This window comes from Schistocerca americana, chromosome 4 (assembly GCF_021461395.2).
Source record: "Schistocerca americana isolate TAMUIC-IGC-003095 chromosome 4, iqSchAmer2.1, whole genome shotgun sequence".
Classification (NCBI taxonomy): domain Eukaryota; kingdom Metazoa; phylum Arthropoda; class Insecta; order Orthoptera; family Acrididae; genus Schistocerca; species Schistocerca americana.
This window is the reverse complement of record NC_060122.1, coordinates 219,747,515-219,772,108: the sequence shown is the minus strand read 5'-3', so window position 1 is coordinate 219,772,108 and position 24,594 is coordinate 219,747,515. Positions and strand designations below refer to the sequence as shown.

The window sequence follows — 24,594 nt, the reverse complement described above, 5'->3', positions numbered from 1 at the left end:
CCGTGAGTCGTGCTTCGGTAGCTGAGTTGGTAGAGTACTTGCGCGCGAAAGGCAAAGGTCCCGAGTTCGAGTCTCGGTCGGGCACACAGTTTTAATCTGCCAGGAAGTTTCATATCAGCGCACACTCAGCCGCAGAGTGAAAATCTCATTCTGATATGACATGGCAGTTTGCATGTGGTATGTTACAACAGAGACAGGAGCGTATGACCATTGGTGGTACTGTATTTTACTTTTACCCCAACATCGTAACACAACACACACGTATGTCATACTGACACATGTAAATCCACCTGATGATGAAGGTTTAAACTTGCAAGGTGCGTTGTGCATATAAATAGACAGTGAGTGTTAACAGTAAACTTGTTGTTTCATTCGAACACTAAAGATATTTTAGTTGAATTAAAAAAGTAAGTTCTTAAAAATACGATTATTGTTGTTGAACCAGAAGATGTTCCTTTTCTTTTTGTAGCCACTGTCCAATATTCATTTAGACCAGTCATTTTTATAACTATTCTCTTCATAAGCGTTGAACATAATGCTGTTGCTACTGTAGTATACTTTGATTAACTTTTCTCTCCAGATGTTTTGTAACTTATAAATTTCAACAATTTCGATAATGTTAACATTACAAAACTGCCAGATATTTTTCTGGAAAAACTAAAGTTTATTAGTAAACGATTGTTGTTTTTTATTATTCATTGGCTGCTGCGTTCTTTGAACATTAATGCTGTAATTAGTATATTATACTGATATTTAGTTCATCCTTTTATTTAAGCTCAAGAGTTATTAGCACTGCTGTTACCTATTTTCAGGGAATAACTCTGATCCTGTGACATAACTTGCAAACAAATTACCAATCAGAGTCTTTCTTAAGTGAAGTAAAATCTAAATACTGATTACCTTACGGAAAATGTAAATACTGATTACCTTACGGTTTTCATTTGGTTCTGTGGTTGGTGTAGTGTTATGCAGCATGCAGTGTGTACGACACGTTATTCGGCTGATGGTCATCGTCAAGTTCATTTATTTACTCATTTACTTCATTTAGTTTCATTTTAAAAAATGTAGCAGAAAAATTCATCCGTTCCGAAGTTTCAGGCCCTATTATACTTCACCATGAGCCGACAACGACACTACATCACTTCCAATACACTGTACTGAAAATGCAGAAATGATTAATTCAGGATATACTTTCATCTAGTAATTAGTAAGTAGAAATTTTCTTTGTTTTCACCAGAAGATATATTTACACTTCATTAATATCTTGACAATGTAGTACAGGGCTTAGGACACAAAATGGCCGTGTTCGGAAAGATTAACAAATACGTATTTCCTCAAAGACAGACAATAGCTTAAAGATTGCGTATTGATCTGCAAGAAGCTATCGAATAAACGAACAGCAACAGCGATAATAATATGCCCGGATACGCTCTTACCTGAGATTACTTATCAAGTATTTACTTTGACTCGCACACGGCGAAAAATGTATTAAGATATGTAAGTCATTAGATATATTATAAAATTTTCAATTTCTATATTTATCCAAATAAGAAAGCTCGACTGTCAGAAGTAATTTGTTAATTCGTTGATTGCTTTGGTAGTACCTTTTATGACTGTTACAATATCTTTTAATGAACACTACCGAAAAGTTTGTAGTGACTTTTCAGGGACTGTGACTAGGAATATTAGTTGAAGGAATAATTTTATATTTCTTATCAATTTCTTCACTTTTATGCGGAATTTATTCAATTTTTCAGACAGTATATATTTCACCATCTTTGTAAGCCAACGAAAAGTGTTATCAACTGTAATGAACATATGTCACACAACTTAATGAAAGAAGACTTGGGTACAGTGTTTCTGAGACCAGAATGAAGATCACAGATGAACTAAGTGGGCGCATTCGTCTGACGTATTTCCCGCACCTAAGAAAGGAAGAAACATAACACTGCTCTAAATTTTAAAATTAATTATCTTATAGCACAGTGTCTCATATGTTTGCAATGAACACAGTTTATTTTCGCCTCTCTTATATTCTATCAGTAACTTCATTCATACACATATGAGACATAGGACAGCTGTGAGATTTAGCTGTTCTTAGTTTTTTAATACAACTTCGGTTTATAAAAAATACGTTTATAAGATCAACCTTCTCTATGAACCGGTGCCTGCAGAAACTACTTAAGTCTGAAACTTTCCATAACATATTTTATGCCTTTAATACAACCTGTGTAAGATCTACGCGCGGTGGACGTCAATGTTTCGCTGGTTCAGCGCCTCGTCTCGAAGAGACAGACACGTGGAAAACTTGTGTGGTTTCTGTTGCTCTCGGTAGACAGTATCACAAGCCTGAAGATTTTTTTCCCTTTTTTATGTCACAGGGGAGTAGCAAAGAAAGCAGCCAAATGAGTTTGTAGCTTGTTGATAACATACATAGATGAATGCTTACCCCCTACAGTAAAAATCCTTTAAATTTTTTTTCTTGACTGATTGACTTCATGACGCCTGCATCAGTTAACTGTTACTGCTATTCTCAAGTACTTGTGTATATTTGTCTACCCGCTAACCAAAAATTTTACAACTGCTGGAAAATGAATTAAAAATTGAGAGTACATACATCGTGGAATCATCCAAAAAACTCATAGCAATCTAGACCCAGGGTGAAAGAAATACCTTTTTTCTCTCATGGTTATCCTAGAGCAAACAGAAACGACCCAATGATCATATTTTATCTTGTTCTGGCTGTGACCGTCACTATTAGCTTATTAAGAGCCACTTCTTTTTACTAGTTATCGAGAATAGAGAAAATCGTAAAAAGATACGATCTTGTGCGTGTATCTTTTAATGTATTGACTTAGATGCTTAAATTTGTTACACCACCTCGGAATCGTACACCTTAGTACTTGACATAAGTTTCAACTTGATAAGTTTACCGTTCCCAGACAGACAGACGTAGCGATCCTATAAGTGTTCTGTTTTAGGACGTAATTTGTTCTCACTGTGGAAAAGCTTCACAGTTTTTGTGCCCTCCTGTAAGTAAGAGGCATTATGTTGTTTCCCCAATAACCATTTCATTTGGAAACTTGTCTTCTGTTACTATTTAAGAACTCGGTCTGTAATTGCCTGCGATCGACAGACGCTAGCTGGTGATGGCCCGTGAAACCAACGACCAGTTTCTGAAGGCACAACACCAAGAGAGTTCATTTGTTTCACTTTGTAATTGTTTGTCGGGAGCCTGCTATTTAGCTTGTGGGTGCATCACAAAATATAATATTACAGTCATCTCAAACTACGAACTAATATACAGGCTACGAATGTAGGCTACTGATGCCTCCGACATCACTAAAAACTCTGTTGTATCGACAGGGAAAGCTCTGAGAGGACATTCTTGAATTACATGGCGAACAGTCTGCTTTGCAGCGACGCAGCCACAACATGGAGAAGTTATTTTCTTCCACTTGCCCAAAGAGTCGGCACATATTCCAGTGTTGGTTCTTATTCGGTTACGAGCCGACCACACCTTGTATAGTAGTTCAAAGCCAGGTGGCTTGGTCGTTAAGCAAAGCATTTTACGACGTTCCTTCGTCACGTTAACCTGTTATGTGTTGTTCCAGCAGTCATCAGTATTTTAAGCCGTTTCAGTGAACATTCTTTTGGTTTCCAGAGATGGGTAACGAGAGCGAAGCCTACTTTTTCTGATGTTTGGAATGTCTCCTTGGACAGGGAGGTTAGTTTCTAAAGTTTATTGCACTACCGTTAAAGTGCACTTTCCCGCATTGGAGATGGAGGTGGTATGTGGCCAAGTGTGGGTGGCCAGAAAGTAGGTGTCGATCTGATGGTAGCAGTTACAAGACGCATGGCCTGGTGAAGCCGTGTATCAACAAGAGTTGTGTGACTACTATTCTTCCAGCATGTCGACCAATATTCTGCAATAGCGTAAACATCTCAGAGCTGAAGTACTGAGAGCTGATGCAGTCGATCGGCATGATGTACCACAAAGTTTCTAGAGGACGTTATTTCGAGTTTTCATTTTGACAGCTGTTCTTAATAGCCTTTAGTTACCCTGCAAGTGTTCTCTGAGTGGCGCTAAACGGGAAACAAAATACGGGCAACCAGACAATCCTCGAGATCTCACGGTACACAGGGTGGTCCATTGATCGTGACCGGGCCAAATATCTCACGAGATAAACGTCAAACGAAAAAACTACAAAGAACGAAACTTGTCTAGCTTGAAGGGGGAAACCAGATGGCGCTATGGTTGGCCCGCTAGATGGCGCTGCCATAGGTCAAACGGATATCAGCTGCGTCTTTTTAAACAGGAACCCCCATTTTTTACTACGTATTCGTGTAGTACGTAAAGAAATATGAATGTTTTAGTTGGACCACTTTATTCGCTTTGTGATAGATGGCGCTGTAATAGTCACAAACATATGGCTCACAATTTTAGACGAACAGTTGGTAACAGGTAGGTTTTTTAAATTAAAATACAGAACGTAGGTACGTTTGATCATTTTACTACGGTTCTTCCAATGTGATACATGTACCTTTGTGAACTTATCGTATCTGAGAACGCATGCTGTTACAGCGTGATTACCTGTAAATACCAAATTAATGCAATTAATGCTCAAAATGATGTCCGTCAACCCCAATGCATTTGGCAATACGTGTAACGACATTCCTCTCAACAGCGAGTAGTTCGCCTTCCGTAATGCTCGCACATGCATTGACAATGCGCTGACGCATGTTATCAGGCGTTGTCGGTGGATCACTATACCAAATATCCTTCAAATTTCCCCACAGAAAGAAATCCGGTAACGTCAGATCCGGTGAACGTGCGGGCCATGGTATGGGGCTTCAACGACCAATCCACCTGTCATGAAATATGCTATTCAATAACGCTTCAAAAATGGCTCTGAGCACTATGCGACTTAACTTCTGAGGTCATCAGTCGCCTAGAACTTAGAATTAAGTAAACCTAAATAACCTAAGGACATCACACACATCCATGCCCGAGGCAGGATTCGAACCTGCGGCCGTAGCGGTCGCTCTGTTCAGACTGTAGCGATTAAAACCGCACGGCCACACCGGCCGGCAATACCACTTCACCGCATGCGAGCTATGTGCCGAACATCCACCATGTTGGAAGCACATCACCGTTCAGTCATGCAGTGAAACATCTTGTAGTAACATCGGTAGAACATTACGTAGGAAATCAGCATACATTGCACCATTTAGACTGCCATCGATAAAATGGTGGCCATTTATCCTTCCTCCCATAATACCGCACCATACATTAACCCGCCAAGGTCACTGATGTTGCACTTGTCGCAGCCATCGTGGATTTTCCGTTGCCCAATAGTGCATATTATGCCGGTTTACGTTACCGCTGTTGGTGAATGACACTTCGTCGCTAAATAGAACGCGTGCAAAAAGATCTGTCATCGTCCCGTAATTTCTCCTTTGCCCAGTGGCAGAACTGTACACGGCGTACAAAGTCGTCACCATGCAATTCCTGGTGCATAGAAATATGGTACGGGTCAATCAATGTTGATGCATTCTCAACACCGACGTTTTTGAGAATCCCGATTCTCGCGCAATTTGTTTGCTACTGATGTGCGGATTAGCCGCGACAGCAGCTAAAACACCTACTTGGGCATCATCATTTGTTGTAGGTCGTGGTTGACGTTTCACATGTGGCTGAACACTTCCTGTTTCCTTAAATAACATAACTATCCGGCGAACGGTCCTGACACTTGGATAATGTCGTCCAGGATACCGAGCAGCATACATGGCGCACGCCCGTTGAGCATTTTGATCACAATAGCCATACATCAACACGATATCGACCTTTTCCGCAAATGGTAATCGGTCCATTTTAACACGGGTAATGTATCACGAAGCAAATACCGTTCGCACTGGCGGAAGGTTACGTGATACTACGTACTTATACGTTTATGACTATTACAGCGCCATCTATCACAAAGCGATAAAAGTGGTCCAACTAAAACATTCATATTTCTTTATTTACTATACGAATATGTAATAAAAAATTGGGGTTCCTATTTAAAAAAACGCAGTTGATATCCGTTTGACCTAAGGCAGCGCCATGTAGCGGGCCAACCATAGCGCCATCTGGTTTCCCCCTTCAAGCTAGACGAGTTTCGTTCTTTGTAGTTTTTTCGATTGATGCTTATTTCGTGAGACATTTTGCCCGGTCACTATCAGTGGACCACCCTGTATATTACATCAGACACCAGAACGTGAATGAGTCCTATCAGCCTTTAAAGTATACCTCACGCAACGCCTGGCTCTGTGGTGACGATGCCCGCCAGAGTGGCCGAGCGGTTCTAGGCGCTACCGTCTGGAACCGCGCGACCGCTACGGTCGCAGGTTGGAATCGTGCCTCGGGCATGGATGTGTGTGATGTTCTTGGGTTGGTTAGGTTTAAGTAGTTCTAAGTTCTAGGGGACTGATGAACTCAGAAGTTAAGTCCCAAAGTGCTCAGAGCCATTTGAACCTTTTTTTTTTGTGGTGACGGTCACTTGCTGTTGCAGGGAAGGGCCCTTCGCTGCCGCCCAGTGCACTGAGGATCATCAGCAGGAAGGAGTGGCTGGCGCAGCCGCCCTTGCAGCCTGCCGTACCGGTCACGCCGCCTCTCAACCTCGTCGTCATCAGTGAGTACAGTGGACCACCCTATGAATAATACCACCTAAGGCACACAGTCCTGGAATTTCTCAACTTATAACACGTACATAACACAGAAATGCAGCTTTAGGGGAATACAAAATGTGAAGTGGGCATAAAATTTAAATTTTTATTCTTTTTTACTTCAGTTTTCTCTTTAATTTACATGCTTGTAACCTCCACCAACATTCACACAACAGTCATACATATACCATGCAGTTGTTTTTTTTATGATTTCTGTTACAAGCCAGGAGTGACGACAGGAAACAGTACTGGTATCTTCTTTGGACATTAATAATGGCCTTTTTAAAAGTTATATCGTTTGGGAGGCAGATATGTGAGAACCCTCCAGGTACTGGATCATATATATGTACAAAATTATATGGAGACCTAACAAACAAACTGAGGAAATAAATATAACAGATTAAATAAATGAAATAATTTAAAAAGGCACTAATAACAATTAGCTGTTTCAAATTTGGTAATAGGGAAATTTTTAAAAACATAAACATTCTGAGCAGATACACGCTCTCCTTTAAGCTAAAGACAGTAACATGAATTCGTTACACACATTGAAATTAAGATAAAAATTGGCAACCCCAACGACAGAAAATCACAGCTCTGAAATCGTATCTGTAAGATGCAACAAATACATTTGCTACATAAGATTACCGGATATCCAGAGTAGAAGGTCACCACAACAATTTTAGCCACAACGGTTCATCTTCTAATGTTTTCATGGGTCATGACTGATTTGAAGAGAAAAATAATACAATTGACGTAAACAGACAAATCAGACAGTTAGTCAAGCTTTCAGATTTAATGAAACTTAATTTGTATGTATAAGTCATTGTATGTATAAGCATTAGGCTTCGATTACAGAATGAGGACCCCTTGCCACCGTTACACACACCGGCTGACATTTCCAATGTGCGGGTTGTCTGTCGAAATATAAAGGCGCCGGTGTACCCGACGAATCACTCCACATGGCAGTCGTGGTTGCTCAGTCGGCTGCAAGATCCACCCAGGCCAAACACTCGGCCGAGTAAACTTACCAAGTCCTTTGAATAAGAGATATGCCAGGCGCACCTGAAGCACAGACAGACGTATTGCTTTAAGGATAAATATCACGTGCCTATCTGGCGTACACAAAGGCCAATGTGCAAGTTCTGACTACGGATAATTGTTCCAGTACGCAGCAAGGAGCCAAAATACAGATTTCGCAGCTATTGTCTGTCTGTAGTGACGCTCAAACATTTTGTGCATAATGCTTACGGCCAAGCCAACAAGGATGCAAAAGCCAACCGGCCTAAGTACAAGTGTGGCTTCAATTTAGGGACTTTAGAAACGTTGTGTCAACTAACCAACACAAAACAACAACACCTGTTGAAAATTTTTCACCTGAAGAGCACAGCAAAGCACGAATGACAATTCCAAATAAGTAAATTTCTTACTAAGAATTAAAATCAGCTTCATAAAACTTTAAAAGTACAAACAGCTCAGAGCCCTGAGGGGGCTCAGAAAAGTTTAAAAACCCGTAGGAGTAGCATGCAGTGACCAGCCAGAACATTACGACCACCTACCTAATAGCGGCTGTGTCCAATTTTAGCACGGATAACAGTGGCGACGGGTCGTGGCAGGGAAACAATCTGGCCTTGGTAGCTTCCTAGACGGAATTGGCACTACATCCGCACACATCCCTGTAAATTCCGGGAAGAGGGCCGGTGAGCTCTGACCACACGTTCAATTGCCTCCCACATGAGTTCGATCGAGTTTAGATTTGGCGAGTTGGTGGGGCCAGCACATCAATTGGAGCTCATCATCACCACCTACCTAATAGCGGCTGTGTCCACTTTTAGCTCGGTATCCTGGACGACATCATCCAAGTGTCAGGACCGTTCGCCGGATAGTTACGTTATTTAAGGAAACAGGAAGTGTTCAGCCACATGTGAAACGTCAACCACGACCTACAACAAATGATGATGCCCAAGTAGGTGTTTTAGCTGCTGTCGCGGCTAATCCGCACATCAGTAGCAAACAAATTGCGCGAGAATCGGGATTCTCAAAAACGTCGGTGCTGAGAACGCATCAACATCGATTGCACCCGTACCATATTTCTATGCGCCAGGAATTGCATGGTGACGACTTTGTACGCCGTGTACAGTTCTGCCACTGGGCAAAGGAGAAATTACGGGACGATGACAGATCTTCTTGCACGCATTCTATTTAGCGACGAAGTGTCATTCACCAACAGCGATAACGTAAACCGGCATAATATGCACTATTGGGCAACGGAAAATCCACGATGGCTGCGACAAGTGGAACATCAGTGACCTTGGCGGGTTAATGTATGGTGTGGTATTATGGGAGGAAGGATAATTGGCCACCATTTTATCGATGGCAGTCTAAATGGTGCAATGTATGCTGATTTCCTACGTAATGTTCTACCGATGTTACTACAAGATGTTTCACTGCATGACAGAACGGCGATGTGCTTCCAACATGGTGGACGTTCGGCACATAGCTCGCATGCGGTGAAGTGGTATTGCCGGCCGGTGTGGCCGTGCGGTTCTAATCGCTACAGTCTGAACAGAGCGACCGCTACGGCCGCAGGTTCGAATCCTGCCTCGGGCATGGATGTGTGTGATGTCCTTAGGTTATTTAGGTTTACTTAATTCTAAGTTCTAGGCGACTGATGACCTCAGAAGTTAAGTCGCATAGTGCTCAGAGCCATTTTTGAAGCGTTATTGAATAGCATCTTTCATGACAGGTGGATTGGTCGTCGAAGCCTCATACCATGGCCCGCACGTTCACGGGATCTGACGTTACCGGATTTCTTTCTGTGGGGAAAGTTGAAGGATATTTGGTATAGTGATCCACCGACAACGCCTGATAACATGCGTCAGCGCATTGTCAATGCATGTGCGAGCATTACGGAAGGCGAACTACTCGCTGTTGAGAGGAATGTCGTTACACGTATTGCCAAATGCATTGGGGTTGACGGACATCATTTTGAGCATTAATTGCATTAATGTGGTATTTACAGGTAATCACGCTGTAACAGCGTGCGTTCTCAGATACGATAAGTTCACAAAGGTACATGTATCACATTGGAAGAACCGTAGTAAAATGTTCAAATGTACCTACGTTCTGTATTTTAATTTAATTGTGTTCCTCGAACGACTCCATCACTGCCTCTTGTTGAAAAACTCCATTGCCACCTGGAAACACGATCGTTATGAAGGGCTGTACGTGATCCGCAGCCATTTTTCGATACTCCTTGGCTGTCATGGTGCCTTCCACGAGCTCCACTGAACCCGTGGATGCCCGCGTGAACGTTCCCCAGAGCATAATGGAGCCGTTGCCAACCTGTCTCCGTCCCGCAATACGGGTTCCAAGGAGTTGTCCCCCTAGAAGACGACGGAATCGCGCTCTGCCATAGGCATGATGAAAAAGGTAGGAATTCATCAGACCATTAAACGCTCTGCAGGTGCGTCAACATTGCCGACGGTCACGTGTCCATTTCAGTCTGGTTGCCAGTATCGTGAAGTTAACATTGGCATATGCATGGTTCGTCGGCTGCGGAGGCCCATTGTTTGGAGTGTTTGGTGTTCTGTGTGTTCGGACACACTTGTACTTCACCCAGCATTTAAGTCTGATGTTACTTCCGCCATAGGTGGCCACCTGTTCTGTTTTGCTACACTGCGAAGTCTAAGAAATTCGACATCTGGCCGTGGCTTCATCATGGTTTCGCCATCTGTTGAAGACACTCACCATAGCATTACTCGAGCACCCGACAATTCGAGCAATTTCCATAATACATGCGCCGAGTTTCCGTGCTATCACGATCTGCCGTCGGTCAGACTCAGACAGCTCATGGGCCTTCCCCATTCTACACACGTACAGCATGGTCAGTGATACTACATGATCTGTGCGTGTGTCTGACTAGTAGTCATTCCTCGCAAGGTGACACTACTATCGTCTGGACGTGTTTATATCGATAGTAGGTCGGAGGTTATTATGTTCTGGCTGATCACCGTACGTGCTTATAGCTTACAGTTCCTCCTCTTCCCACACTGGACTCGCATTCGGGAGGACGACGGTTCAATCCCGTCTCCGGCCATCCTGATTTAGGTTTTCCGTGATTTCCCTAAATCGTTTCAGGCAAATGCCGGGGTGGTTCCTTTGAAAGGGCACGGCCGATTTCCTTCCAAATCCTTCCCTAACCCGAGCTTGCGCTCCGTCTCTAATGACCTCGTTGTCGACGGGACGTTAATCACTAACCACCACCACCTCCTCTTCCACTATTACATAGGCTAAATAACACGTCCAGAACATCAACGGTGACGCAGCACACACCCAGTCTTATCGCAGCTCCGTAGGCAACACTAAAACACACTAAAATGCAACAGTACGCGAGCAAGAGCATGGAATTTACAATCAATATGACAAGTAGCTGTTCCTTATGTAAAGCGGAAGTCCTTTCAGAATTAACTCAAGCTGCACACATACGACCCTTAATAGGAAATAATTTACAAATCATACATTTATAAATATATCAATCTGCAAACCCCTCACCGTAACACAGAGGTCACTTTCTTTCTCAAACTACTGTCAAGTCACCACTCAGGCAGATGCGACCACAAAGTATGGAGTAAGAGCACACCAACGTATAATACACAGGTTTTCAAATAGAAAAGAAGCTAAGACACTTGGCTTAAGGCAACGTGCGACGTAGCCACGGCAGAAAGATAAAATACCGCGGCCATACTAGTCTACTGCTAGCCTCTCAGCCAAACACGGCTGCAGTCGCCGCACTGCACGGCCAATCACGCGCCTTCCCGATCTGTCTTGTGTGTGCTTGTCTCCACTCCATCGACCGCCGACCAACTTTCTATCCGCGACCCACTTCACCTCACCTCTCTTCGGCCGAGCACCACCGAGCTTCCTCGTTCGGCAGCCGATCAAAGATTATACTCTACCCGGAAATCGACTCGGAGCGAGCCGTCGCGACTTAATCTAATTGACGATGTCATTGGGTCAACAGCGGAACACGTACTAGTCCTCTACAGTGGAGTGTCGAGTCCCACGTTCAACAGGGTGCCGTGGACGGTGTGCTTCGAAACAGTTGTGTGTGTACCAGCACAGTCGTCAGACGTGCCACAGATAGCCGGGCCTTCCTGTTTTACAGATGGAGCAATCCTCAGACCTCCACCTTCTGCATAGACGTCCACACCTGAAGTGTGCTTACCGCGTCGGCGGAGTTTTCGCTCCGCGCAGCTGTTGAAATTCGTTATAATTGGTCGTAGCTACTCAGGTGAGAGTATAGCCACTGAGAATCGCGCGATTTTTAATTTTGGTTTACCGATTACGCAAGTATTTGGCGTTTTTTTTCCGAATGTGACACTATTTCAGAGGTGGTTGCTGGGCAGGAACCTAGAAGCACAGATTAAATTACTATGAGTGAAGTGAGCAGAGTGAAATATGTAGTCACACGTATGTTGCTCTATATAGCGAATTGTCACGATATCCGAGGCTGTGGTGAGGCATGAAACTAAGAGCACTGCTTAACTTTCTACTTGCAAAGCAAAATACGAGGGACAGTCAATAAGTAGTGCAACACATTTTTTTTTCTCGGCCAATTTCAGCTGAAAAAATGCTGAATTTGTTATGGGACATTGTGAAATATTCCAACTTCAGCTCCTAGAGTTTCATGAAGTTTCGACAGGTAGCCTCAAAATGGCGTCTGTAACGGAGGTGCGTTCAAACAGAGTGCTGTCATTGAGTATCTTTCGGCGGAAAGCCAGAGCATCACAGATATTCACAGGCGCTTCCGTAATGTCTGCGGAGACCTGGCAGTGAACAAAAGCACGGTGAGTCATTCGGCGTGGCGTCTCTCATCGTAGAAAGATGGTCGAGCAAACCTGTCTGATGTCCCACATGCCGGCCGACCGCACACAACTGTAACTCCTGGAATGTTGGAACGTGCGGACACTCTCATTCGAAGAGCTCGACAGATCACAGTCGAACAGCTCGCTGCTCAACTGGACGTCCCTGTTGGTAATGCCGATACAGTCGTCCACCAGTTGGAGTACTCTAAGGTGTGTGGTCGCCGGGTTCCTCACCGCCTAACAGAAGACCAATTTATGAGCAACAAAGGACCAGCGGATCTGCTTGCATATACGAGCTGATCGCGACAGTTTTTTGTCGAACATGGTCACCTACGATGAAATATGGACTGCTACGGTCGCAGGTTCGAATCCTGCCTCGGGAATGGATGTGTGTGATGTCCTTAGGTTAGTTAGGTTTAAGTAGTTCTAAGTTCTAGGGGACTGATGACCACAGATGTTAAGTCCCATAGTGCTCAGAGCCATTTGATGAAATATGGATTCATAACTCCGAACCGGAAACTAAAAGGCAGTCCATGGAGTGGCGCTACACCACCTCTCCTCCAAAGAAAAAGTCCAAAGCCACTCCGTCAGCCGGTAAAGTCAAGGCGACTGTCTTTTGGGTCTCTGAAGCGGTTGTACTGTTTGATCAACTCTGAAGTGTATTGTGCTACCCTCAGGAAATTGAAGAAACGACTTCAGCGTGTTTGTCACCATGAAAATGCAAAAGAACTTCTTCTCTATGACAAAGTAAGGCCTCACACGAGTCTGCGCATCCGAGAGGAGCTCGTAAATGTTCATTGGACTGTTCTTTCTCAAAAGTTCATTGGACTGTTCTTTCTTATCAAAATGGTTCAAATGGCTCTGAGCACTATGGGACTTGACTATGGAACATCAGTCGCCTAGACTTAGAACTACTTAAATCTAACTAACCTAAGGACATCACACACATTCATGCCCGAGGCAGGATTCGAACCTGCGACTGTAGCAGTCGCGCGGTTCCGGACTGAAGGGCTTAGAACCGCTCGGCCACAACGTGTTTCTCATCCATCTTACAACCCGGGTGTTGCATCTTCCGACCTATATCTGTTTGCCCCAATGAAGGATGCACTCGGCGAGAAGCAGTACGTTGATGGTGGAGGATAGACGTCGGCTTCGACGTCGATCAGTATAATGGCACCATGGGGGCATACAGGTAATCCTAGTAAGGTGATGTAAGGCCGTCGCTTTGAACTGACACTGTGTTGAAAAATAGGGTTTTATAGTCAAGAGAGTGTGAAATAATATCGTGTATTGAAATCCTGAATAAAACCAACCTGACTACAGAAAAAAAAGTGTTGAATTGTCTGTCGAACCGCCCTGGTATCATCAAACTTCATTTACGAAGAATCTCATTAGTTATCCACGTTGGTCAAAGCTGACGGCCGGTATCGTAGGCCCTTATTTATCCAACATCACTGTAACAAACAAACTAAAGGAAAATTTATTTATAAATTCTTCCAAACACTGTTTTCGCTCCTTACTAGGACAACCAAAGATTAAATATTCACGACTGGCCATTAAAATTGCTAGACCACGAAGATGACGTGTTACAGACGCGAAATTTAACCGACAGGAAGAAGATGCTGCGATATGCAAATGATTAGCTTTTCAGAGCAGTCACACAAGGGTAGCGCCGGTGCCGACACCTACAACGTGCTGACATGATGGTAGTTTCCAACCGATTTCACATAAACAAACAGCAGTTGACCGGCGTTGCCTGGCGAAACGTTGTTGTGATACCTCCTGTAAGGAGGAGAAATGCGTACCATCACGTTTCCGACTTTGATAAAGGTCGGATTGTAGCATATCGCGTTTGCGGTTTATTGTATCGCGACATTGCTGCACGCGTTGGTCGACATCCAATGACTGTTAGCAGAATATGGAATCGGTGGGTTCAGTAGGGTAATACGCAATGCCGTGCTGGATCCCAACGGCCTCGTATCACTAGCAGTGAGATGACAGGCATCTTATCCGCCTGGCTGTAACGGATCGTGCAGCCACGTCTCGATCCCTGAGTCAACAGATGGGGATGTTTGCAAGACAACAACCATCTGCACGAACAGTCCGACGACGTTTGCAGCAGCATGGACTATCTGTTCGGAGACCATGGCTGCGGTTACCCTTGACGCTGCATCACACACAGGAGCGCCTGCGATGGTGTACTCAGCGACGAACCTAGTTGCACGAATGGCAAAACGTCATGTTTTCGGATGAATCCAGGTTCTGTTTGCAGCATCATGATAGTCGCATCCGTGTTTGGTGACATAGCGGTGAATGCACACTGGAAGCGTATATTCGTCATCGTCATACTGGTGTATCAACCGGCGTGATGGTATGGAGTGCCATTGGTTACACGTCTCGGTCACCTCTTGTTCGCATTGACGGCACTTTGAACAGTGGACGTTACATTTCAGGTATGTTACGACCCGTGGCTCTAACCTTCATTCGATCACTGCGAAACCCTACATTTCAGCAGGATAATGCACGACCGCATGTTGCACGTCCTGTACGGGCCTTTCTGGATACAGAAAATGTTCGACTGCTGTCCTGGCCAGCACATTCTCCAGATCTCTCACCAATTGAAAACGTCTGGTCAATGGTGGTCGAGCAACTGTCTCGTCACAATACGCCAGTCACTACTGTTGATGAACGGTGGTATCGTGTTGAAGCTACATGGACAGATGTACCTGTGCACGCCATCCAAGCTCTGTTTGACTCAATGCCCAGGCGTATCAAGGCCGTTATTACGGCCAGAGGTGGTTGTTCTGGGTACTAATTTCTCAGGATCTTTGCACCCAAATTGCGTGAAAATGTAATCACATGTCAGTTCCAGTATAATATATTTGTCCAATTAATACCCGTTTATCATCTGTATTTCTTCTTGGTGTAGTTATTTTAATGGCCAGTAGCGTAACTTTGATTAGGAGCGTAAACTCGTTAACTATGACGACACCTACCATAGCACTATTTCCGGTCTCAAAGCCGACCCGTGGTATCGAATACATGAAATGTATTCACAGTTACTAATATAGAGACTAAATTAGCTGTATAATGGAATGACAACAATGAAAATTAGTGGCGCACTGGTACTCGATCCCAGATCTCCAAATTGTCGCCAGCGGTCGCTTTACCATTAGCCTCTCTGGGCACCACCCGCGCCGAGACCCAGATTTCAATATGTTGTCAATCGTGTGTCAGCAACCTGCCCTCTTACACTCATGCACGTTCGAAGGAACATTGCTCCGTACTTCTGAACAACACAGGCACTGCAGTATCGAATCTCAGTGTCAAAGCTTCAAGTTGACGCTGAATGGTCACCGCAAGAGCTCGTGTCGCGGCGTAAGCGAGCCTTATCTTCTGCCGATAAGGTTCCTCTGCACTTAAGCTTCTTTGTTCTGTAAGAGAGAACAGCGCTGACTTAGCGGCGCGCTCACAAGTCTGGCAGCCGGAACTGAAATACTGAAAAGCTGCTGGTCATTTGCTTGTCTGGACTCACATTGTCTCTTCACTTCACATGTTAGGCTGCTTATTACCAGTCACTGTTCCAAAACGTTCCTTACTCCCTCGGTATAATTTTCCCTTTTTGTTTGTTGTTAATTTTACTGGTAGTCATTTCTAGTGGTCTAATAGATGGGTCCTCGACATAAACCCTTCCACAACTCGAGCAATAATTATACGACGAACTAGCCGCAGTTTTCGCCTCTGTGACTTCCATATCACCATTTATGTGTGGGACTAACACTCGACCGGTGACTAACATGGGAGCCCTGTCCGCTGAGTGTCAAACAGAAAGCTCACAGCCCGCATCTCGTGGTCGTGCGGTAGCGTTCTCGCTTCCCACGCCCGGGTTCCCGGGTTCGATTCCCGGCGGGGTCAGGGATTTTCTCTGCCTCGTGATGCCTGGGTGTTGTGTGCTGTCCTTAGGTTAGTTAGGTTTAAGTAGTTCTAAGTTCTAGGGGACTGATGACCATAGATGTTAAGTCCCATAGTGCTCAGAGCCATTTGAACCATTTGAAGAAAGCTCACAATAGACGAGAACTTCTAACTAGTCAAAATCCACTATTCTCGACACATACGAAACCTAGATCGAACTTATCCACTCCTGTGCAAATGCTGCGTGGATATCTGCTCCACCTAATTTCTATCACTCCCTCCTCATATTTGAACGTCATGCACTCGCCTCGTTTCGCGTATTCGTTTACCTTTCCCCACGTGGATCCTTTGCCATCTCATCAGATTCTCATTCTCCTCATTCCCGTTGAGCATATAAAAATCTGACTGTATTCCTATAATCCTACTGTCTCCTCTCTCAATACCAGCTCTGGCACACGATCACGCTTATATCGATACGTTCCATTAACCCTACACATACACACATTCCACATCGCAACGAAATTTCAACAATGTCCGTCTCTCACAAAGTGAAATCTGCCACGATATTTACTCACACAATCAACTATAGTTTCACCCCACACATCGCACCTCGCAAGGACTGCCCATTTTCGTCTCCCGTCACCAACTTTCACTAACCCTTTTTCCATTCTTCCCCATCTTTTCCTATTTATTTTCCCCTTCTCACATCCCAAACTGCTGCTTTTCCCTCTCTTGCCAACTTCCACTCCAACACCTTCTGCATCGATATTACACATACCTACGCCCACACCATGCTATCCTACCACATATCGTTCTCCCCTCCAAAAACAGACATTTTTCCCAGTGCAGGCCCATCTTTTATCGAAAGGGCAGTGCTGCTTTTGGAAAATCAGTTTCTATAATAAATGTCCTCCTCTTCAATTTTTTTTTCTAATTTACTTTTAAAAATCTATAAAATTTCACCATTTAATTTTTTGTTCTCGTCTTGTAGGGCGAAGTGTTGTACCTTGTAACACTTTAGAAACAATCGAACATTTGTGGTAAATAATCGAGAGGTAATTTCGTGTACAAAATCCTGCACCGAAAGTAGCTTTGCCGGCCGGTGTGGCCGAGCGGTTCTAGGCGCTTCAGTCTGGAACCGCTCGCCCGCTACGGTCGCAGCTCCGAATCCTGCCTAGGGCATGGATGTGTGTGACGTCCTTAGGTTAGTTAGGTTTAAGTAGTTCTAAGTTCTAGGGGACTGATGACTTCAGATGTTAAGTCCAATAGTGCTCAGAGCCATTTTTGAACCGACAGTAGTTTCGCAATTACAGGCGGCTAGACAGACAGCTTGGTTCAATATTTCAGCAGGGGACTTCCATCGAATTGTTGAGTCCATGCCTCGTCGTCTTGCTGCACTACGCCCAGCAAACGCAGGTCCGACATAATATCAGGAGATATCCCATGACTTTTGTCACTTCAATGTACTCCGGAAAGGTAGTAAGGTTCTGCCAAATGTGAAAACACATTCCTAGGTACAGTGTGGTCCTGAGTCTAGGAAGAAATATTCTGTTGAGTTTTAAAAGCGTTGTAATCGAGCAAATCTTGTCAGAACTGTATTAAGTCGTCTATCTACTACATTATTATTGTATTACACACCAATAACCAGAAAGGAAATTTAATTAAGAAGATGTATTATTAAAAACCAGTTACAAAAATGTTGAAATTGAAGCTATTGGTAACTAAAACAAATTTCCATTTTCGTGACAGGTAGGATTGTTAATACTTTAAGGAAAATCACTTATTTTGCTAATACCTCGTATTCTATGGTACTGTACTCAAATCAGAATGGAGGGGACGCGGATTTGAACCGTCATGCTCCAGAATGCGAGTCCAATGTGCTAATCATGGCGCCACCCGCTTGGTTGTTTCAAGGTAAAAGATGGTGCACGGCTGACGAAAGGAGGCTTAACTGTGAAATTTAATATTTTTTTGTTCGAAGAGATTTCGAGATAGCAACTGGTCGTCATAAAACTTCACGATATTTCGATTGGACACCTTGTAGCCTCCTCCTCACTTATCGACTTTAATGACAGTGAAAAATTAAACCGCGTGTACCTAATGGAAATCTGGGAAAAGGAATCGTCACCGAAGTTAATCTGTCGGTAAAGAGGGAGGAAAGGGTTACATCTAAATGAAAGGAAAAATGCAAATGAAACTGGTGGAAATTAATTTTGAAAAGGGGTAAAGTTAATAAAGAAAGTAAATGTGCGGCCATGTAACACTTTAGAAACTTTCGCCTCTAGCCAGCTATCCTTGTAACAGAAGTTTGTTATTTTGTCTCTTTAAACTGGAATAAAAAGTGATAGCATTCATTTTTTGCGTGCTGCAGTCTTTTTCTGAAATTGTAAAACTTACATCGAAGTAACTAAAGTCATGGGATAGCGACATGCATACATACAGATGGCGGGAGTGTCGCGCAAGAAGGTATAAAAGGGGAGTGCAATGGCGGAGCTGTCATTTGCACTCAGGTAATTCATGTGAAAAGGTTTCCGGAGCTATTATGGCCGCACGACGGGAATTAACAGACTTTGAACGTGGAATGATAGTTGGAGTTAGACGCATGGCACATTCCACTTTGAAAATCATTAGAGAATTCAATAATTTGAGATCCACAGTGTCAAAAGTGTGCCGAGAGTGCCAAATTGCAGGCTTTATCTCTCAACATGGATAATGCAGTAGCCGACGGCCTTCACTTAACGACCGAGAGCAGCGGCTTTTGTATAGAGCTGTCATTGTTAATATACAAGGAACGTTATGAGAAACGACCACAGAAATCAATGTGGGACGTACGACAAATGTACTGTTTGTATTGTATTGTATGGAACTGGTGACCTAGAAACGACGGAGAGGTTTCGTCCCCGCCGTAGCCCTCAGTGGATCAAAACCCCACAACAGGCTACAGCAGTCCACTCACCCCACCGCCGCCCCACACCGAACCCATGGTTATTGTGCGGTTCTGCCCCCCAGTGGACGCCCCCGGGAACGTCTCACACCAGTCGAGTGCAATCCCAATGTTTGCATGCTAGAGTAATTATGGTGTACGCGTACGGGGTGAAAGTGTTCGCGCAGCAATCGCCGACATAGAGTAACAGAGGCGGAATAAGGAGAACCAGCCCGCATTCGCCGAGGCAGATGGAAAACCGCCTCATAAGCATCCACAGGCTGACCTGCACACCGGGCCTCGACGCTAATCCGCCGGGCGGATTCGTACCGGGGACCAGCACGCCTTCTCGCCCGGAAAGCAGTGCATTAGACCGCACGGCTAACCAGGTGGGCAACGTACCCTTTAGGAAAACGCGACGAAATTTGGCGTTAATGGACTATGGCAGCAGACGACTCTCGCGGGTGCCTTTGCTAACAGCATGACATTGCCTGCGGCACCTCTTCTGGGCTCGTTACCATATCCGTTGGACCCTAGACGATTGGAAAACCGTGGCTGGTCAGATGAATCCCGATTTCAGTTGGTAAGAGCTGATAGTAGGGTTCGAGAATGGTGCAAACGCCACGAAGCCATGGATCCAAGCTCTGAACAAGGCACTGTGCGAGCTGATAGCGGCTACATAGTAGTCTGGGCAGTGTTTAAATGGAAAGGACTTAGTCATTCACTGAATATGATTATGTTCGGCTACTTGGAGACCATTTGCAGTCATTCGTGGGCTACCTGTTCCCAAACAAATATGAAATTTTTATGGACGACTATGCGCCTTGTCACATGGCCGCAATTATTCGCGATTGTTTTGAAGAACATTCTGGACTAATGATTTGGCCACACAGATCACTCGATATGAATTCAATCGAACATTTGTGGTAAATAATAGAGAGGTCATTTCGTGTACAAAATCCTGCACCGACAGTAGCTTTGCCGGCCACTGTGGCCGAGCGGTTCTAGGCGCTTCAGTCTGGAACCGCTCGACCGCTACGGTCGCAGGTTCGAATCCTGCCTAGGGCATGGATGTGTGTGATGTCCTTAGGTTAGTTAGGTTTAAGTAGTTCTAAGTTCTAGGGGACTGATGACCTCAGATGTTGTCCAATAGTGCTCAGAGCCATTTTTGAACCGACAGTAGTTTCGCAATTACAGGCGGCTAGACAGACAGCTTGGTTCAATATTTCAGCAGGGGACTTCCATCGAATTGTTGAGTCCATGCCACGTCGCCTTGCTGCACTACGCCCAGCAAACGAAGGTCCGACATAATATCAGGAGATATCCCATGACTTTTGTCACTTCAATGTACTCCGGAAAGGTAGTAAGGTTCTGCCAAACGTGAAAACATATTCCTAGGTACAGTGTGGTCCTGAGTCTAGGAAGAAATATTCTATTGAGTTTTAAAAGCGTTGTAATCGAGCAAATCTTGTCAGAACTGTATTAAGTCGTCTATCTACTACATTATTATTGTATTACACACCAATAACCAGAAAGGAAATTTAATTAAGAAGATGTATTATTAAAAACCAGTTACAAATTTTTAAAAAATGTTGAAATTGAAGTTATTGGTAACTAAAACAAATTTCCATTTTCGTGACAGATAGGATTGTTAATACTTTAAGGAAAATCACTTATTTTGCTAATACCTCGTATTCTATGGTACAGAACCTTTTTCCGTTTCAAGGTTGGTTGGTTGGTTGGTTTATTTGGGGTGGGGGGGGGTGGGGGGTGGGGGGTAGGGACCAAACAACGAGGTCATCGGCATTTGCCTGAAGTGGTTTAGGGAAATCACGGAAAACCTAAATCAGGATGGGGCGGACGCGGATTTGAACCGTCATCCTCCAGAATGCGAGTCCAATGTGCTAATCATGGCACCACCCGCTTGGTTGTTTCAAGGTAAAAGATGGTGCACGGCTGACGAAAGGAGGCTTAACTATGAAATTTAATATTTTTTTGTTCGAAGAGATTTCAAGATAGCAACTGGTCGTCATAAAACTTCACGATATTTCGATTTGACACCTTGTAACCTCCTCCTCACTTATCGACCACCGAGCGAGGTGGCGCAGTGGTTAGCACACTGGACTCGCATTCGGGAGGACGACGGTTCAATCCCGTCTCCGGCCATCCTGATTTAGGTTTTCCGTGATTTCCCTAAATCGTTTCAGGCAAAAGCCGAGATGGTTCCTTTGAAAGGGCACGGCCGATTTCCTTCCACATCCTTCCGTAACCCGAGCTTGCGCTCCGTCTCTAATGACCCCGCTGTCGACGGGACGTTAAACACTAATCACCACCACCACCACTTATCGACCTTAACGGCAGTGAAAAATTAAACCGCATGTACCTAATGGAAATTTGGGAAAAGCAATCGTCACCGAAGTTAATCTGTCGGTAAAGAGGGTGGAAAGGGTTACATCTAAATGAAAAGAAAAATGCAAATGAAACTGGTGGAAATTAATTTTGAAAAGGAGTAAAGTTAATGAAGAAAGTAAATGTGCGGCAGTTACGTTAACAATTAACTAGCGGTAATTAGATATTTGAGATTTGAGGGAAATTACGGTCGCCAGTCCTATGGACAATTAGTGTAGTAACTGAAAAAGAAAGGTTATTACACATATAATTAGCACTAGAAGCGTGGCAACTGAAGGTTGACACGTGTAGTGTGAAAACTGAAAGTTTGTCAGAAGTAATAAATTACGCTACATTCTGACTTAATTTAGCAAAAGAATTAATAAAACCGGAAAATTGAAAGTTAATTTAGTGACTGAAATTAATAGTGAGCTTTGTTTCTGAAGCACATCGAAATTCAGTAAAATACGGTTAGTCTTGGGCTACCTCAACAATCATTTCAAAAGCTACTTGAATCTACTCAATTTAGAAATAAGATTGAATTAAATGATTCTGAACAATTAACAATAGTAAAATTTAGTACGTACCAAGCTGAGCTGCAGTCACAGGTAAGCTAAAATATGGTAACAAAACTCGCACTCTTAATTTGTGCTTGTGTAATCTAAATATTGTAGCCAGCTATGAATACCTTAACTGAACTTTGAAATTAAAGCAGTGAAATCGAATGATATTACTTCAATGCTGGCGTTTGAATTTCAACGACACTCGGGTTTATTCCGGAAAAGGAAGGGACCCTGCTTGGTAATGCAATTGGGACAATGAGCAACAAAGGTTCATGCTACGTTGCTGTAATTTAGTGAGAAAATTTTACAGTTTGAAAAGCTGAGGTCTGCCATACAGTTCTAAAACTTTACGTGCTACCAGTCTTCCTTGTTGGTTGATTGAAGGTTTATGTCGTCGATCGAGGAGGTGGCGACAGTCACTCATTGTCGGCTGTCGCTATTGCAGAAGCTGTATGTTGGCGCACCTTCTTCTCGACACAGTCTTCAGCCGAAACGGGCTCTTGATGCGTGCCAGCTAACGCTTCCCGTCCGCGACACCATGTCAGAAACTAACATATCAAGTCGAGCACAATTACATGCTGCCAAACCCCGAAAGCGCGGCAACTCGCGGGAGCGTCACACAACACCCCTGCTCCACTGCCCTCCTCCAGCCAGACTCTGCTCTGCCCGCGCTCCACGCTGCCGAGTTCGCACTACCAAAGATCCTAAACACTTTGGTTCTCCACACGACCTATCGATGTATTCGTTCGATAGCATAGTTTTCCCTAGGCAAGACCCAGCGTAAAAATACAAATATTATTTACAAAACAAACCAATTATACATCGACATAAATGCATGTATATACAAATAGTAAAACAATTACAATATACACTCCTTGAAATTGAAATAAGAACACCGTGAATTCATTGTCCCAGGAAGGGGAAACTTTATTGACACATTCCTGGGGTCAGATACATCACATGATCACACTGACAGAACCACAAGCACATAGACACAGGCAACAGAGCATGCACAATGTCGGCACTACTACAGTGTATATCCACCTTTCGCAGCAATGCAGGCTGCTATTCTCCCACGGAGACGATCGTAGAGATGCTGGATGTAGTCCTGTGGAACGGCTTGCCATGCCATTTCCACCTGGCGCCTCAGTTGGACCAGCGTTCGTGCTGGACGTGCAGACCGCGTGAAACGACGCTTCATCCAGTCCCAAACATGCTCAATGGGGGACAGATCCGGAGATCTTGCTGGCCAGGGTAGTTGACTTACACCTTCTAGAGCAACTTGGGTGGCACGGGATACATGCGGACGTGCATTGTCCTGTTGGAACAGCAAGTTCCCTTGCCGGTCTAGGAATGGTAGAACGATGGGTTCGATGACGGTTTGTATGTACCGTGCACTATTCAGTGTCCCCTCGACGATCACCAGTGGTGTACGGCCAGTGTAGGAGATCGCTCCCCACACCATGATGCCGGGTGTTGGCCCTGTGTGCCTCGGTCGTATGCAGTCCTGATTGTGGCGCTCATCTGCACGGCGCCAAACACGCATACGACCATCATTGGCACCAAGGCAGAAGCGACTCTCATCGCTGAAGACGACACGTCTCCATTCGTCCCTCCATTCACGCCTGTCGCGACACCACTGGAGGCGGGCTGCACGATGTTGGGGCGTGAGCGGAAGACGGCCTAACGGTGTGCGGGACCGTAGCCCAGCTTCATGGAGACGGTTGCAAATGGTCCTCGCCGATACCCCAGGAGCAACAGTGTCCCTAATTTGCTGGGAAGTGGCGGTGCGGTCCCCTACGGCACTGCGTAGGATCCTACGGTCTTGGCGTGCATCCGTGCGTCGCTGCGGTCCGGTCCCAGGTCGACGGGCACGTGCACCTTCCGCCGACCACTGGCGACAACATCGATGTACTGTGGAGACCTCACGCCCCACGTGTTGAGCAATTCGGCGGTACGTCCACCCGGCCTCCCGCATGCCCACTATACGCCCTCGCTCAAAGTCCGTCAACTGCACATACGGTTCACGTCCACGCTGTCGCGGCATGCTACCAGTGTTAAAGACTGCGATGGAGCTCCGTATGCCACGGCAAACTGGCTGACACTGACGGCGGCGGTGCACAAATGCTGCGCAGCTAGCGCCATTCGACGGCCAACACCGCGGTTCCTGGTGTGTCCGCTGTGCCGTGCGTGTGATCATTGCTTGTACAGCCCTCTCGCAGTGTCCGGAGCA

The 24,594-nt window shown here is 44.7% G+C and overlaps 1 protein-coding gene across 1 annotated transcript in view; it reads left to right on the top strand.

Annotated features, from left to right (window-relative positions):
• Positions 1-24,594, top strand: part of LOC124612676 — a 173,946-nt gene that overhangs the window by 88,581 nt on the left and 60,771 nt on the right. Inside the window, exon 2 of the mRNA XM_047141000.1 lies at positions 6,555-6,674. Coding sequence (XP_046996956.1) covers positions 6,555-6,674 — 120 coding nt within the window. The remainder of the gene's footprint in view (positions 1-6,554; positions 6,675-24,594) is intronic.